Source organism: Varroa jacobsoni, unplaced genomic scaffold (genome assembly GCF_002532875.2).
Source record: "Varroa jacobsoni isolate VJ856 unplaced genomic scaffold, vjacob_1.0 scaffold_934, whole genome shotgun sequence".
NCBI lineage: Eukaryota > Metazoa > Arthropoda > Arachnida > Mesostigmata > Varroidae > Varroa > Varroa jacobsoni.
The window spans coordinates 182,786-200,384 of record NW_019213836.1 but is presented as its reverse complement, the minus strand read 5'-3'; the positions used below and the strand labels follow the sequence as shown (position 1 = coordinate 200,384).

Here is a 17,599-nt window from a genome sequence, read left to right as displayed (position 1 = left end):
TTAAGAGACGCGTGTTGTATGGGACGGGATGCTCGACGAATGTCCCGTTGGCACTGTTGACAGCACCACACACCTTCCACGCAACCTGACGCTAGTTACAGAGGCGCTGCTTCTCAAAGAACAGCGCCAGCTAGAGGAAAACGCCACTTAATATTAACTGACTGCAGTAAGCGCTAAGTATGTCAAGACGGATAGCGCGTTTTGACGTTCCGCCAACCGTGCGAGCGGGTCCCATGAAAAACCAGGTGCTGCTTTAAAGAGACCGAACAGCTAAGATTTTTATATGGAAAGGAGGTGAAGGAAGATCCTCTACGATACTCGGATCAGATTTGGCCAGTGTAAACGATCTAGTGGTCCCGAATTGGATTGGGATGGCGAGAAAAACAGTGATAGGAGAAGCGTGAATTATCTCGTGAGATTTTCCCCTTTGAAATTAGGCGTTTCGTTCATATAAGGGGAGATTACCAAACGATTTAGAGTTCCTACTAATACATGGTGGTGTACATAACAATGCTTTCCTGCACCAGTTCATAAAGAAGGTAGGTACGAATTGGTTTAGGCCGCACCGATAACCGATATGAGTGGCTTGTAAGTTTATTCGAAAAGTGCAAAGCTGCACTATAAAATACTAAATTAAAAAAAAAACTTTACCTTTATCTATATTATTGGAACATGGATAACAATCGAGGTAGCCGCAAAAACAGCGCTTGCAGCATTGCTTTCTTTATGTTTCTCTACTGCTCCAGGCATTAAGTTTACTTCTTAGTTTTTCCACGAATCTGCAATGCAAATGTGACCCTTTTTATTAAATAAGTAGTAATATAAGTTTTACTCGTTTTAACAAAGTAGCCAGTGCTGCTGTGATACGATTTGAATTTGCACAAAATTCATAATGAGTCTCATCTATTCAAAATTCCTACAAATGAACCGACAGCAGTTTAAGAATGACTAATTTAAGGAGCGAGCTTACCTTTGTTCTTATGGGTAGTGGAAGCGTGTTTGCCTAGTAAGCTTAGGGAACTGTGAGATCTAGGTTCGAAGCAGGACGTGAGTGTATTTCGTTTCGTATCGCAGACAGGGTCAAGCAATGCTTAACGGCAATACCGATCATAGAACTTCGAAGCTCTTGGTTTCTTCGTTATATCAACAAGCAATTTGTTCTAGCAACTAGTTCTATGGTCTTAGAAAGAATGACAAAACCAGATCCCGTAGAAGCTAGACACCAAATAAGGTTTTTATTGTAAAGAACCCCGATAGGTCTTCGCCGATATAGTATATATCTTGAATGGTTAAATTGCTTTCATAGTTCTTTTCATTATATTTACTAGGAACTATCCAAGTTACTTGCGGTCAAATGGTGTAAGACAGTTGCATTATAATACGATTGTTGTTGCTCCAGAGCTCACCGTATCAAAAAGCAAAACATCCCCTGAGTGCTATTTGTAAGCACTTGGCCTCGCTCGCTTAACAATAAATATAGGATTTAGTTTTGAATGCATTTGACTTAATCTCTATCACTTTCAATTAAATATGTTATCAGGCAAGTATTAAGATAGTATGTAAAATTATTGCCAAATCTAAAACGAATAGAGCAGGAAAGAAAGAAAAAATTAGAAACATTATTATTGGACATAGCTGATTTTGGAGCATTGATGGAACATAGCGTATTTTTCATATGGATCAGTACCACATGAATAGCTTTGCAAGGACTGGCCCACAAAGATGCTAGCGACAACACAACTCATAAATGCGCGTAATAAATGGTAAGACAGTTTCGAACAGGGCACAGCAATAGACCATAATGACAATTAGAAAGTTAATATAAGAGGCTAACCAGCGCAGCTGACGAAGGGCAGAGAATGAATTAGGTCCTAAAGATGTATGGAAAACAGAAGATACAATGAAAAAAAAACATGGAGTATTAGGCCGATCTGAAGATATTAAGACCATTGTGCAAAAAAAAAACAAAGATTGATGTTTAGACGCAGTATAGTTAGGTATACGAAGAGTAGTATATAGAGAACATATGCACATGCAATGTGAGTGTGCGGTACACAGCACAAAACTCTAGATCCTATTATAATACACTACGAGATTCTAAAAAATCTGAAAATTATGATTATTGTAGAAAACGTAGCGTGAAAAGATGCAACGAAAAAAATAAGCTCTGTTGAGTATATTGTATGCAAAGTATTTACCACAATTGTTGTGTACAGTAAGTAGCATTCAAGCAGTAAAGCAGCAGCAAGTACAGCAAGCATTCAAGCAAGAATTATTGCAATAGTGATGATAATCACAACACCAAGTTGAATGTTTCCCGTAGTTTTTTTTATAATCGCCCACCGTTGTCAGCGGCATGTTGACCATAACGGTAATCATCTGCAGAAGAAAGATCATGCATGTTACGTAGATTCTTTTTCAATCGTTCATATATGTATATACGTGTCTCCTGGGGCACATACAAATCCAATCTTTCTACTTACAGTGAGTGCGAGTATATGTGAAACGGAACTCTAACCGGCCGCTAAGCATCTGAAAACGTTGCGGAGACCGGTACGCGTGGCTGCACGTATGATTTTCGGTATTGTTTTTGGAGCGTATCATCTATTAACAGACGGTAGTGTAGAAGAGACCAATTGGCAAAAATGAGCAGCGTATCAGAGTACCCTGACGATATCATTCGGCAGAAAATATTTAAACAGTTACCTGCAAGTAAAATACGACAGAGCAGCAGTTCTTTTTAACAATACTATGTTAAAATAAAGTACAAAAAACTATTCGATTCTGTGTATATGAATCAAGGGTGATAGTAGTTGAGATATGTTTTTTCGGGCTTATTTTTTTTGGATAAATTCAACCTGCTATTTTTTTCTATGCACAGATTCTGTCACACCATGAAACCAGTAAGTGTAAAGACACAGCAAGCCAAAGCAATTACCGTGAAAAGTCACATGACAATTCGATGCTTTCGTACCACTGTACCGTAGCCTATAATCGCGAAGTACAAGATGCGCAAATAATGACTATCGATATATTAATTATGTACATCGATTTGTCACATTATAAAGTTTTCTTTTCTTGATCGGCCGGATTGTCTTCGGCCTCACAGTTGTCTTAATATGACGACAAGAACGTTCTTGCATTGAAATGCCTATTGTTCTGAACGCATTTCAAAGTTAAAGCGGCAAAGTGGCGCGCACAAAATCTAATTAAATCTAGCAAGGCTATTTCCCTAAGGAAATGATTATGCCGAAAGCTGCTTTTTATTCCCGTCACTATATTTCTTAAGTAATAGTTCCCTTTTGGGTGGTATAATGGAAAATACACGTATATCACATGTATATAAATACTTCTTGAGCTAATGATGGAAATCAGCTAGGAATTTCTAAGGCGCTAAGTTCCCATGGTGGCCAATCATTTATCATTCTTATAATATCTCGTGATTTACCACGTATCAAGCTACTTCACCTTTTGAAATTTCCCCAGCGTATTGCTATGTTTATCATTTGTCATATACATACGATAATGAGGCATATGACAATAACGGAGAGATAAAAGTAAACTTTCTATGCTTAATACATACACTAGAATGAGCAAATTTCCATTCTTGAGCATTTGGGATTATGGGAAAATTTATATATGAAATTTACTACACGTGTTCCAGCCTGAGATACTTTACGCAAACTTTGGCAGGTAAACGTACGCCGTATTTAAAATCCTACTGCTTTTACCTATTGATGCGTAGTTCAACCCTGGAGAAAAGAACTAGAAGAGAATCGATATTAATAATAATAATGGAGAATAATAAAAGTGCTTTGAATCCATAACAGAATCCAAACAGCTAATGACGGGAAGAAATATTATACCACAAATAGTTCTATTGCTAAGCAACACGTATAAAAGTAGGGTTGATAGGTAGAGTGCCCAAGACGTCTTAGAGCAAAACTATATCTAAAAAAAGTATCTAATGTATTCTTCTAACGTATATATATAATATCTAATGTAATGTTCTTAAATGTTAGGTTTCAACTTATGATTAACAATTAACCCTTTATAAAGTAAAAAAGAAGGTTTTATAAACGTTTCAAATTTTGATACTTATATATTTATAGAATCATTACAATGATTGTTGTTCCATTCTAATAATTATAACAGTCGACGTCTTGTGGTTTATCGATCACTTGCATTAATAATTTCTAATATGCCTCTTTTAACAATATTGCAAACCTCATACCAAGAATTTGTAAATAATATAATTTATTTATTAAATGCAAGATCGAGGAGAGCACTTATCCGATCGTAGACCAATAAACAACTGGACATACAAGTACTCTTTCACGATATGGCACCCGTTTTGTGGTATATAGTTTAGGATATGGTACTCTAACAAGAGCTCTTATGGTATCATCATGATTTTTATGCTTTCAATAACTATGTTAATGAACATATCATGCCTAACCGATAAATTCCTGCAGGTGATTCTTAACCATTAACACAGTTCTGCACCATTTTACTGGCCGATTAGGAAATAGACCAATATCACAACATTCAATGATACCTGACGATATTTCCAATTTCCGCATATGCCATGCATGCCCAAAAGATGCATTTATTTAGGTTGATAATATTTATACTTTATTTAATATATAGTCACATGAGTCAATTTTAACCGCAATATTTCTTTAGCAAAGAAGAAAAGTAGATTGGAAAGTAAGTACAGTCTTTTATTCACATGATTTCCAGTGAATGTTCTATGAAATAAGATTGTGACTCTTAAGCAACTATTGACTACAACATCGTGCATAATTCTGGGTACAACTCTTTGGTAAGCCTTGCTAAGTCCCGCTTACACCTGCGACTGGCGAAGTAGGTTTTGACTCCAATGCCACGGCTAAACTAGCTGGTTGACGCTGATTTTCCGTATCGCCTTCACTAGCTGCTATCTGTTGAATAGTGGGGCTGTAATGCTGTTCAAGTTTATTCCACACAACGTTACACATATCTCGTATCAGAGCTTTTTCTCTATCAGACATCGGGTCACATTCGAGTTGTTCATGCAACTCAAGAACCTTAAATGCGTCCGCAACGTTATCTGCGATGCTTCGCCTCTGGTCTGATTCGTGCGACTGCGTTGTTCCGCTTCCTACCGATTCTGCAGATATGGTAGGCGTCAATTCGGTCGAAGACATTGCTTGTCTTGTTTGCGTAGCAGTGGCGCTAGAAGAAGTTGCTTCTGACGAACTATCTTCCTTATCCGAGTGGTCCTTGGATTGGTTTTGTGTGCTGGCCGGTGTCGCTTCTAGGAGATCGGGCTTCGCATTGGTTGGCTCCCATCTGAAACCACTCCCACTGAATATTTACAAAACAATATTTTTTGTATACAAATGACACCGCATGACCAGCTTTGGCGAACCGCAGCACTTACACGTGTTCTTGACAATTAGGAATTATATAAAAAAAAAAGTTCAATCATATTACCGCAATGCGATGTTACCTGAGTATGCGATTCTGGCGACTTTCAAGCTGATTGAGCTTGGTATGATAAGAATTGAGTTCGTGGCTAAGAATTGATGCCGTATATCGACCGAATCGCCTCCATTCAGTAACCAGCTTATGCGCTCGTTCACGTTCGTCGTCCAAAAAACAGCACATATTCCGTAGCTCTTCATTCTCGCTCTGAAATTTCGCATTGCGCTACGCCGGTATACGAGGGTAAATAAGCTACTCATGTTATAGCTTCTAAAATAAATTAATTGATACGAGAGTGAAGGTATTTATTGCTGCTTAGTTATATAAGTAATTATATACGTCCAATATTATTCATTCATATTATTTTGAGTTCTCTTCCGGCCAAAACAGCTCAGAGTCCCCTGACTGTACTAAAAGGCCTTAATAAAAATACTTAGTAACGCTTCTATTAGATGATACCTCCTTGAGTTGAACGACTTCCTGACGATGCTGTTCCACGGCTCTAGCCATATCCCTCATTTTGGCGTTATACTCCACCACTAAGTGTAAATGTTGTGTTTCCACACGTTCGAGCCAACCTAAAACCTCGCGCGCTCCCTGAAAAATAAAGAAAAAAATGTTTCTAAAAATACTTATTCTAAGGTATTACTTCAGTACCATGGGTTAACGTTATGGAGATCTTTTTCTGTTTCACACAATACAGTATTCCGCCCATAATTTAGCTAACTCAACCACCTGAATATAAATCAGATTCCAAAGTAATTCCTTACACAGCAGAAATAAGGAAATATAATGAGAACAAATATCCTTTTTTCAGTGTAAATTATTTCGCTAATCCTCAGGGTAACTGCTGATGATTAATCAACAGTTGTTCCTTAAGTGCATCGTGCAAAGCTCCGATCGATTGAGAATCTCTAATAAATATGATATAAAATACGGTTTTTCAATTACCTGAATGAAATGGCAATATCCTAATAACAACATACGCGAAATGATTAAAGCAGTGGGTTCGCTCATTTAATAATAATAATATATATGACCTGGACAGGCTTCTGAAAACTATGCAATTATTAGTCTTATTAGACTTTCATTAATAATGAATGCCACCATTACACAATCGTATACGATTTACTATGAAACCTTTACGCTAACAAGTACTCATTCTCACTAAAGAATCATATCAGCTTAATTCGAAAATCGTGCTGTGTTCCTAATAGAGGCAACATTTTTTTTTAATAACAAATCAGTGAGATTCGGATGCCGTATTTAGGGCTTTTTTCTGCAAAAAGTATTGGACTCTAAAATTCAAACGCCTGTTACCTGAAATAAATAAGCTTTTTCGAGTTATATTCCACTAGAAACCGCAGCAAGCGTTTCAATAAGCAGTTTAAACGGTAGGGTTACTGTATAGTTTAAATGCGCGCCACATGTTGCTTATAGTTTGGCTGGTACCACAAATCTATTTACGGTACGAAATGGTACCACACTTACCTGCATGTATCCAGTAATAACACAATACATCAAATTTCGAATGGAAAGATATATAGGAACAGCGATCGAAATGGCCAGTCGTCGAGAGGTGATCAGTTGTTTCAAGTCTCTTCTACGAACTTCACAGCAAGTGTTTCATAATGACAGCACTGCCAAAGAAAAAGCTCGCCAGGAAATTCGCCACAAATTTGATGAGAACCGCAGAGTAACCGACCCGGCCGAAATTGCCCGGATGGTTAAACTCGGTCACGACGTTCGAGCGGAATTGGCAACCGTAGCTCGGGCAGAACTTAATCCGACTACTGGTCACTACGAGCTTCGACTTGAAGCGAGACACTTAACGAACAACGCGCCTTGGCCATCGCTTACTTCCAAGCATGGACAACCCAAAGTGAACTCTAGATCCTCAGAAGGTTATTGCGGAGGTGCAGGTGGAAAAACTTAGCTGTTGAAACATTTAAAAAAAAAGTGAATTTTGAAAAGATAGGTAAACGATGTAAGCCGGCGACCTATGCTTGTTAACTGGGTAGGATTACTAAGCAGAATAAACAGAAAACAAAGGTGTTATTGACTTTGTGGAATGTGTCTTTTATTGTGCATGCAAAAATAGTACTTTAGCTGTCTACTCCATCAAGTGAAAGGATGGAGTGTCTTTGTCATTTAACAATACTGAAGACATTCAATACACAAGGCTTAAGTAAATATCTGAGATTATTAATTGTGATAACCTATAATTAGTCATGGCACACGCTAGTAGAATTTAGGCAAGGATTTTAATGCTTTTATGTATAGAACTCAAGAGCAAATGTAATAGCATAATGACGACGTAATACTAGTAGAAATTAATACATACTATGATGCTGTACATGTACGCATAATATCTCATAACAACACGTTTAATAATGTGGAGATGAATTTTATTATTAGAATACTTTTTTATTGATACAAAAATCTATTGAAGTTAAAGCAGACAACAGCTAACCGATGTCAAGGAAACCGAAGTAAAAACAAAAAAGAGAAAACGCGATAATACAATTATCGGGTCGTCAAAAAATAACATCGAAAAAGTAGATGACGTTTCGCGGACAACAGACCTTACTCTGTTGAGACGAATAGGTTCGTATTTCAAGGCCCGGCAATTGAGCTGAACGTAGTTTGATAAATTTTCTAATTGTTAAGTAGTACTTTTATTCTAATGCAAATAGTTCTCTGAAAAGTATTTGGTTGTCCCAAACACCAAATTTAGAAACTTCCCACTAGTTTTCTTTTAACGTTCTTTGCTATTCCTCCTGTGTGAACATGTTCTCGAAATCAACTTATTGGTATCGCATCAAAATTTGCCCACACCAAAAAGTGTAGCTAGAATAGTTCTTGTTGGGATTACCTAGTTCAACGCTAGTTTTCTACTAGTTCAAAAAAATGTAAGTGCTCTTCAGGCGATCCCTAAATGCAAAGTTTGGCTAGAACTGATTGTCTTGCCTGAACCATTTAGCCTTACCTTATTTCTGATATGGATTTTTTGAGCATCTATTATTTTATGACCATATATTTTTACCATAGCGAATACATATTTAAATACTAGGACGTATAGCGAGAACACTTTTTGTCTATACCTTTCAACAAGATACTACTGTCTGTAGATTCACTTGCTTGAAAAGTGTCGAGCAGAGCATTTAGAACGTTACATAACTACGAATAAAAAAGAAAACCACCAGCGACAGTTGAAGCTGCTCCAGGAGCTTAGCACTGCTAACTAGGATATGAAAATGAGTATAAAGCCATATTGTGCATATCATTTTTCGTTTAGTCAAACCAACTTTATTACTGTTCCATATTCCATGCTCCAATACGATTCTTTTCTTCAATGAACGTACAAAAACTGTACAACAAAACATATTTCACCAACAAGTCAACTAGCAAAGTAGGTAGTCGATAAGAAACCAATTCACATTATTGTAAGCAACTACTGTTAACCTACTTAAGTAAGCCGTATGGAATAGTTGTGCTGTATTAGACTGCTACTTACCCGCTGCAATAGCTCATCATTGGACGGCCGACCTCTTGGGTGTGTTCGACTAGCCATATCCGTTTTCGGCATGCACAGAACTCGGCAAAAACTAAATGCTAACTGCCACATACAAGTTCACTAACACGATACCTGCCAACATTCGCAATAGCTCTGTTCAAATGACATTTTTCTTGTATTTTGCAATCGTATTGATATTGGACAGTACTTAGCTATCTCGGACGCCATTAAATTCCTTCGTCGCAGTAATCAGATGACACGGTTGAATTCCCGAAAACGAAAAGAACAACACGGGTAGCAGCAGCAGCAGCAGCAACAGCAATAGATCTAACGAGTTTTTTTTGATGGCAGACGGTATCCCGTCCGACTTGATTTTCTATCCGATACTTCAGCGCTTCTAAACTTCAACGCGGGCACAAGCGCTAATGGTTGCCAGACCTCGGGCTGCCATACGAAGTTCTTCTTCCGCAGGCTTCCGCAACGCGGTGAATGTCTAGGTTCGTATTCATGAGGAAGAGAGTTCAACGCACGATAATGTCGTTCACACATTACAGCGTAATGATCTAAGAAATCGACTTGGCGTAGATATGTTTCAGGTGTTTTGCTTGCTAAGAACGAGGACAATCGGGTTTCCTTACGTGTTGGCTGCAAGCTTTTATCTTTATTTTTTTTAGCTAAATGCGTATATAATTAGGTTCAGGAGAATTGTAGCAATTTTTAAATATACCGTGACTTGCCTTTAATGAAATAGATAATTAATAAATCATAAATCTAAACCATTCACTGTGTTCACGATGTCTTTGGCGCAACTTTCTTAACAACGTGTAGAAAAATTATTGTGGAAGGATAAGGGAATTTTGTAACAAAAGAGGCATGACAAGTGCAATTGATGCGAGATAGATCTTGATGGTGCGTCCAAAGACATGTACGATTTTCTTAATTTCGGAGTCAAGATTTGTTTTTGTCCTTGTTACCCATTACATGCTTATATGTATTCAACTATCGTTTCCCCAGAAGCAACATGCCTGTTTTTAGAGGACTGTGGCTACTGAAAGATCTTAGCAGTTTCAGAAAAATCAAAAACCCACTTCTGTTCTATACGACGAATAGATACACAATGCAGCAAAGGAAATAGTTTTTTGCAGTTCGTGTTTTCAAATTCACTATTTATTAAATTGAAACACTTGAATTAATAAAAAGTGTTTATATGGGCAAAAAAACCACAAAAACTCATGATGCTGCATATTGGGTTATTTTAATTCTTCCGACATCAACATGTACATTCATCAAAATGAAAAGCACAAAATGCGCTCAGAACTTAAAAAAGAAATATTTTTTTCATACTCCCTATAGACTCCATTATTAGAACAGCAAAATAATAAAGAAATGAAAAAAAAATAATGGAAACGCGATTGCAAACTAGTAACCTACAAAAATGTCCTCTTCAACGTCACTAGCGAGTGTTAAATAGCCCTTTAGGGCTATAATAAATTCACAAGGCACGTTGACTCATCAGTCAGTTTTGTACCTCAAACAAATAGATGCAAAAATTACCAAAGTGCACCCAATATGTGAGACTTTCCAGCAAATACCGATGTTCAATGTTCCGTACGATTCCATCGGGCCACGTTGTTCAGAGCAGTTATCGAATAAGCGCGGAGATTAGTATTACATTCAAATCATCACTATCATACGAACTGCGGACATGTAATGGTTTTGAGATATGAAGTTCTTCAACACTGATCCCCTCACTGGATATGTCACAAAAGCACTGAGCTTATTCTGCTAAATTATGTATTCAAATGGTTTTCATATAATGATGTTGCTTATGGCTTAAAGCTTATGGGTCAAACAGGACAAATATATATATATATATATATATATATAATTTTATCACAATTATTAGCTAGAGTGCTATTTTCCTTCCATTCCGCCATTCGCGAACAACTGGTATCCCGCTTTTACAGGCAAGAAGGAAGATGATGTTATTCAAAAAATGATGGATAACTCTAAGCTTGAAAAGCCGGCCGTTACTGTTTTGTACGTACAGAGAAACTGTCATGTTCAGACTGGTTAGTTTGAATTTGTGATCGATAGCTTTTTCAAAAAACCTAAGATCGTGATTCTAAAACTACAAAAGGACCCTGACATAAACTAATCTAGCAAGGAACCTACTGCTTCTACACTTGGTTAAAATGAACGATATAAACCATCATGAATTTGAAATTTTTACTCATGTAAAGCTATCTATTCCTGTTTAATATACCTGCTAGAATCTTCTACGCGGGAAGTCAACAGAATCAGTAGAAGCGACCGTATGAAATTTTCCTGGAATCCCGGAGGATCGTAAATGATTTGCGACGATATGGCCCACACTATCCATGGTTCAAAGACGATATCAGACATGGAGCTGACATTTCGAGTATTTGTCGGGGTAACATCATCTGGCCCACACATTAACGCAATACTCCTTAGTTGTAGAGGGAAATACGTATCTAGGACAGAATACGTGACAATATAACACAGACTGCCTTTGTCAACTGGAAAGATTTCGACAGGAGAAATGTCAGTGCAGCATATGCAGGCCCTATGGGATTCTAAGGCGTCTATGCAATACGCAATCGCTGTATATGTAAGATCAGCCCTTTTTTGATAGAACGACAGCATGTTCATATATCACTCATTTCACGAACCTATTTTACCTGGAACCTAAGTTACTTGGAATTTATCCAACAAAATAATGAAACAATATATAAATCATGCAAGCAGCTATGAGCCTTGATAGTAATCGATTTTTCTTAACCGCTTAGTTGATCTCTGATCATTTTTGGCAATGCTGCGAAACCAACGTGGCAGAACGCTTGCTGGCTATGCTTTTTATGACAATGAACTTAGCGAGTAGGGACACTAGGCACCCAGATTTGAAAAAACCGCGAAATTTTATACGCAAATTTGCCCTTAAAAAAATGTGAGGATTGTGTGATAAAGGATATAAACGAAATCAGCTTATCCACAAGTAAGTTGTATTAGGCTTTTGTGAACTCGCAATTAGAAAAAAGGTGTGAATCAATCAGCACAAATGCAGCACTTTGGTTGAGGCCTGTCTCCACATAGTGAAGTCGGGAAAGATCCACTAAATCTAGTTTAGGAAGTAAACGTTTGTATTCTACGGAGAGATCACCTGACCAAGCACGATTGAACTCGGTCGGGAACAACTGCGTCCTTAGAAATAGAAAGCATGGTGTTCGGCGAATAAATTTTTACAAACTTTGTAAATGTACTTAACAGAAATAATCAGCGTTCAGCTGTAGCGGCTATCTCGTCAAATTGGCCGTATTAAACTATATCACACTGAACAGATTTGTTGGATATATGTCCTCATAGAAATTCAAATTGCTTCAAACGTTTTAACCAGCGCTCTCTAATATGCTCGCACTTAGCAATCCGTAATATACGAACTAATTTCTCCAAAATAATTGGCCCTTTTTAATCTACACTGTTTAAGCATATGAATTCTATTTAACAATAGGATGTCGATTACACTGGCGCTCTACTCGTCGAGTAAAAATACATATTCTCCTGCGTCACAAGCCTAAAGCTTGGAACAATGATTCAACATGTGCTAAGTCTCCGCCGTTTCTGCATTCATACAAACTGTTTACATTGACCATATTATTCGTGCTTTTTTCGAACCGAACCGGTGTGTTCGTGGGTTTCTATAAAATTACTTTTTATTCTATACAATTTGCAGTGGTCATGTGCATAACTTTACGATAATAGTATTCACGATGAACGGTTTTATCAAACAGTCTAATTCCCTTTCTTTTAAAGACAGATAAAAATATCGGTGCGTTGTTTTAAATAAATATAATACCCCTAAATTGTAATCAATAACCTCTAAACCGGTAAACTACCCTGCTTCTATAAAATAACCGGCCCAGTCTAAGGTTGATTTATTATTAAACAAATATATACTTGTATACTTCTGTCGATTTGATTAATTCCATTTCCATAAAAATTTTTCGTCGTCGTATTAATTAAGTAACATTAAAACTGCCTATTTCCTTCCATAGATAACAAAGACAAAAACGGGCTAACAGTACACATTCTTTGATCGATTCATTTATTATAGATCTACCACTAATCATGTTTACAAACATTTCTAACACAGGTAATCTTTGTTTAAACTGAGAAATGGCTATGAGAGTGAGGATAATTAAAGAACCGAGTGGTATGGATTTATCAATATAACGGCGATATAAGCTATAGGTCTCCACTGTGAAATAAGCCAACAAGAAACTCAGCAATCGTAGAGTTGTAAATATATTTACATAGCTAGCACTACATAACAACAATAATGATACATTATTCTAAATGCGTTCACCATCATAACCAATAAAAGATAAGAACTGCGAAGATGTCCATGTCATTATTTTTCCATCTTTCGAGGTGCGCAATTTTCCTGCATCTATAAGCAATAACACTTGAGCTTTTTTAAATGCTGCAACAAATTATTGCCTGCACGTTAACGACAAGGCTCAAATCTTATCTGTCAGAATCCTCTACGATGCTCGGGTTTCTGCTTGCGGAAGATTGTCCGTTGTTCTCTGCCGTACGCCCTTCTCCTCTGCCGCTTATTGTTGGCTGAGGAGATCTGGTGGGCAGATCCGTCAAATTCGTATGAACTTGCCATACCATATCCTTTTCTAGGTCTTCGGGTGACAAAGACGACGACGGTGATTCCGAAGATGAGTTGCCCACCTGCATCGATTCCACGTCGTTGACAGTTGTCACTTCAGCAGACGAGAGCGATTTTCCTCTACTAGAAATACTGGTCTCAGCTTTTGCCAGGCGATCTTCGCTTTTCATCTGTTTCGCCTCCTTGTACGGTGGATTGATGGGCGGTTGTGTCGGACGGGTATACACGTACGCCTCATCAAGAGAATAGGTTCGATCAGAATCGATGGGTGGGTGACCTTCGAGATCTCCGCAAACGACAAATGGCACAATTCTTCGATTCGCTTCGGGCATTGATTCTATGCTAGCTGTAACACCAAAAGGAAATCAGGTAGATTAGGAATGGATTTGGTAAGTGATCGCTGTTCGAATAAAGTTTCTGCTTTTGAAGCTACTGCGAATTGCTTGGGAATCAATATAAAATCCACGAGAAATATACAACGAGCCTTTTCTTAAGCGGTCTATATTAACTGCGACTCTTGATCAAGTAATAATAGTTTAACAGATTATTCGTTAAAAAACCTAACTGATTCGAAAATATTGCGTAGTCACTGGTTCTAGATAAAATGAAAATTAATGTTTCTCAGTTAGCACCATGCGAACATGAACTCAACTGGCTATTAGCGGTGGGAGAAAGTTATGGACAATGAATATTGCTCACCGAAATTCCCATCGAGGAATGGGTTGTACATGTGTGGTACGTAATCCTTAGGTGGGTTATAGTTAAGACAGACGACGAAGGATTCAATAGACGAGTTGCGCGACGATGTTGGCTTTGCGACAACCACGCGCTCAAAGAATAGCTGGAGTCGCGAAATCAGAAAGGTCACATCTCGGCCACGGAAAATCTTCGCCACGAAGTCCCCGTCTTGCTTCAATATGTGCGTCGTTATGTTCAGTGCCTGTGTTAGCAGAGAAAAAGAAAATTGAGGACAAAGAATAAACCTATTGTAGCAGCTGCCTATTGCTCCGAAGCAATTACATTAGTGAAATTTAGCTTTCTTGATTTCTGCTATCCATATATTCGTTCACATAAATTATAAAACTATTACAAAAATACTTCTATGTCATATATGAAGTGCTTCCGTGCGACAAGATCTAAAACAGTTTCTTAGATTTTTATAATGCATAAGCATATCTCATTTCTTTCGGCCATCTGACAGCAAATCCTGAAAAAATAAACACTTCTACATCAAAGATAGATAAATGTGAAACTTCCCGTGTAAAGGAGTGAATTTCAATTAATAAATGTTGCAACTTCGCAAATTAAAAATTAAAAACTTGCCAAACGTAGCAAAAAAATACGTGCAAGTCCAAGACTGGTAGTCAAGCATAAAAAACTAATTAATCTAATTAAACTTAAGATTAAGTATTTATACTCGATTTCCATCATTTCAGATAAAATCGACTTTTGCCCTTCTGCATTAACACTCTTCCTGTCTTGAAGGAGTACGTCACACTTAGGGAGTTTTCTTTTTTTAACTATATGATTTAGAAATTCATAAAAACCAAAAGCAAATATTACTCTGCCACCTTATTTATGCCTAATTTATATATCTGGTTATGTATTTTTAGGTTCCGATAGTGCAGTCATAGCTAGAAATTATCATTTTTTAGAAGTTTAGGCATCGGAGAAACGGACAATAAAAAATAGACCTTCTGAATCCCTGCTTCCTTTCATGTCTGTTGTTGAACTTTTCTTTAGGAAAATAAACGAATATAAAACCGATTAACAAATTACTTGTAATAAATTATTTACAAAAAAAAGCTATAGAGTAGTTTTACCTGTATTTTGTGAATTCATACGGGTTACAAACGAAGAATATGAATTGTAACTCCTAAGGTAAATATGACTATACAAGAATAAGTCAGTTGCGTTAGTGGATAATTACTAGTGAAGAACACTACGTGTGAAGACCGACACTTCGTTGTATCGACATTGGTTCAATCCATTCTTATCATTGGTATAATGTGTGCAAACAAGGTCATCTGGATAGCGTTTTTAAGCGTCCGAACGGTTACAAACCCAACCATCAACCATGACCGTGGGTTTTATACAAATGTTTTGTTCAACTCTGTCGTCTGTTGCTACATTTACGTTTCATTCATTACGCCAGGAGAATCTCCATGTAGATATAATTATACGCACAGCAACAAGAAGTTGTCCTTGAATATATTCGTCCATATCATGGAATCCAGTGACGTCGGGCGCACCGTCACAGACAACCAGATCGGCATGTCCTCCCTCGAACAGGTTCACAATCTGTTCGGCCGTATCCTTCTTTGTAATGTCACCCTGAAGTTGTATAACGCCTTCAAGTGGCGCCATTTCCTGAAGATCAACAGCGACGATTTTAACCTCATTTTCTCGACCTGGATTAGCCTGGTGCAGTTTTCGACAGAGAACCTGACTCCATGAGCCGGGCGCAGCGCAAAGATCTACGACTCGCTTCACGCCTGCAATAAACCATATTTACGAGTGGTTTTTATAGGAATATATTATATACATAGCAGACTTGAAAAACATTTTGTAAATGCATAATATCCTAAGGGATGTATAATAGAACAGCACAAGACCAATTAAGTTACAGCGGCACAAAGAAATTTGAGTAAGCCATGGCTAGGTGTACTCACGGTACTTAGAAAAAATATGTAAAAAGGGAAGCAGCAACGATGCACGTATTTGATGGGACACTTGGCCGAAAGATATATTTTAATAGTGTTTTTATAGCTAAGCTGTGTTGCAGTTTCAATAAAGTTCAGCATCACATCAGAAAAAATCTTAAGAATCAAGCCTTCTAAATAATTCTCACGCTTTTACTAACATTCGAATCAATATTTGAACAAATATTCCACACAGTCAAAACATTGTCGAAACTAAATATGAAAATGAATTTAATCTACAGCTGATTTCAATATGGTTTTTTTAAAGCGATGCGTCGTATGGGCGGCCTCTAGTTAAACAAAACCATCGCATTCAATAAACATTTAAATTACTTTACGAGCTTACCCGGTATTTAGACACACACATACCATCGAATATCTTAAATTGTTCGTTGATCTGTAGAAGTTTGAATGCGCTCCGAGCCCTCCAGCCTTCTTCCTTAGCTAGCCGGTAATAAACATCTCGTTTATCCTTGGTAGCACGACCCATTTTCAGAGTGACTTCGTGGGCTTCTATACTGCGCCTATTCGTCACCCACAACAGGTTCACTAATAGTTAGACCACAACACTGTTACCTTACAGTCTGTTCTTTGTTTATTTGCAAAGTCTGTAAAGAAACAAATCGAATTACACTCGCACTCGCGATGCAAATATAAAGAGCCACTAAGTCTTCAGCCTTCTGGGATATGCGTGTAGCCATAACATTCGACAGAGTTGAGATAATGAACAGAAAAAAAACGTTACAGGTGAGGCGAGAGTAGATGGTGTTGACACCAAACACAATTTCGAATGCAGCCGACATTCGATCACTGGCCGCATGCGATCTACACTGTGAGAGTAGACCGAAAAACTCAGCTACTGCGCAGATTCGCAAACGTCTGCAACAATAGCTATAACAACAATATAAGCCAACAATAACACTTCACCCGTCGTTTTGTTCATGTATTATATTCTAGCATAAATAAACCTCCTTGCTGTCGGTCATAACCCTGTCTGTCACACCGAGTATATCTATCTCCCATCTTAACGAACGCCTACCTGCCTACCGTCGTAGAAGCGCCGTTGCTGGGAACTGCATGCAACCTGTCGACCGCTGTAGTCAAAAATCATCTTCAGTGCGGAGACCCTGTAGTCGCGCCATTCCATGCATCACTATTGCTGCATGGCGAATTTGTTCGGTGTTCTTATTTTGTCCTGCTGCAAGTGTATCC

General features: G+C 37.7%; 2 protein-coding genes and 1 long non-coding RNA gene across 11 annotated transcripts; 1 reads left to right on the top strand and 2 right to left on the bottom strand.

The window, feature by feature from the left end:
* Nucleotides 1-412: 412 nt before the first annotated feature.
* LOC111265119 (uncharacterized) lies at nucleotides 413-2,777 on the top strand. Its single transcript, XR_002683274.2, has 2 exons — nucleotides 413-539; nucleotides 2,486-2,777. It is a non-coding gene; the product is annotated as an uncharacterized LOC111265119 (long non-coding RNA).
* A 1,926-nt stretch (nucleotides 2,778-4,703) lies between these two features.
* On the bottom strand, nucleotides 4,704-9,507 carry LOC111265114 (uncharacterized). Of its 6 annotated transcripts, none has more exons than XM_022841518.2 (4): nucleotides 8,987-9,507; nucleotides 5,929-6,066; nucleotides 5,495-5,694; nucleotides 4,704-5,334 (listed from the first exon to the last, which is right to left on the bottom strand). In XM_022841518.2, exons 1-4 carry the CDS (start codon nucleotides 9,095-9,097, stop codon nucleotides 4,836-4,838), a joined length of 948 nt encoding a protein of 315 aa, XP_022697253.1. In that variant the 5' UTR covers nucleotides 9,098-9,507; the 3' UTR covers nucleotides 4,704-4,835. The 6 variants fall into 6 exon arrangements, with proteins under 6 accessions (XP_022697253.1, XP_022697254.1, XP_022697252.1 ...); XM_022841519.2 differs by having other exon boundaries at nucleotides 4,704-5,349; nucleotides 5,495-5,676; nucleotides 8,987-9,502; XM_022841517.2 differs by having other exon boundaries at nucleotides 4,704-5,349; nucleotides 8,987-9,497.
* A 3,573-nt stretch (nucleotides 9,508-13,080) lies between these two features.
* Trm7-32 (tRNA methyltransferase 7-32) lies at nucleotides 13,081-17,590 on the bottom strand. 4 transcript variants are annotated; one of them, XM_022841512.2, is made up of 5 exons: nucleotides 17,435-17,590; nucleotides 16,757-16,911; nucleotides 15,873-16,180; nucleotides 14,385-14,625; nucleotides 13,081-14,031 (listed from the first exon to the last, which is right to left on the bottom strand). In XM_022841512.2, the coding sequence occupies exons 1-5, from the start codon at nucleotides 17,464-17,466 to the stop codon at nucleotides 13,532-13,534; spliced, it is 1,236 nt and encodes a 411-aa protein (XP_022697247.1). In that variant the 5' UTR covers nucleotides 17,467-17,590; the 3' UTR covers nucleotides 13,081-13,531. The 4 variants fall into 4 exon arrangements, with proteins under 4 accessions (XP_022697247.1, XP_022697250.1, XP_022697248.1 ...); XM_022841515.2 differs by having other exon boundaries at nucleotides 17,427-17,530; XM_022841513.2 differs by having other exon boundaries at nucleotides 16,757-16,995; nucleotides 17,427-17,513.
* Between the last annotated feature and the right edge of the window lie 9 nt (nucleotides 17,591-17,599).

Excerpts from the sequence above, each read along its gene's own strand:
- LOC111265114 (XM_022841517.2), bottom strand. The coding sequence starts at position 9,097 with ATGTGGCAGTTAGCATTTAGTTTTTGCCGAGTTCTGTGCATGCCGAAA. Across the intron at positions 6,067-8,986 it reads ATGATGAGCTATTGCAGCGG|GGAGCGCGCGAGGTTTTAGG; the intron begins GTAAGTAGCAGT and ends TTTATTTTTCAG. Across the intron at positions 5,350-5,494 it reads CGCCAGAATCGCATACTCAG|TGGGAGTGGTTTCAGATGGG; the intron begins GTAACATCGCAT and ends GTAAATATTCAG.
- Trm7-32 (XM_022841512.2), bottom strand. The coding sequence starts at position 17,466 with ATGCAGTTCCCAGCAACGGCGCTTCTACGACG. Across the intron at positions 16,912-17,434 it reads GCAACGGCGCTTCTACGACG|GCGCAGTATAGAAGCCCACG; the intron begins GTAGGCAGGTAG and ends GGTGACGAATAG. Across the intron at positions 14,032-14,384 it reads ATTCCTCGATGGGAATTTCG|CTAGCATAGAATCAATGCCC; the intron begins GTGAGCAATATT and ends TTGGTGTTACAG.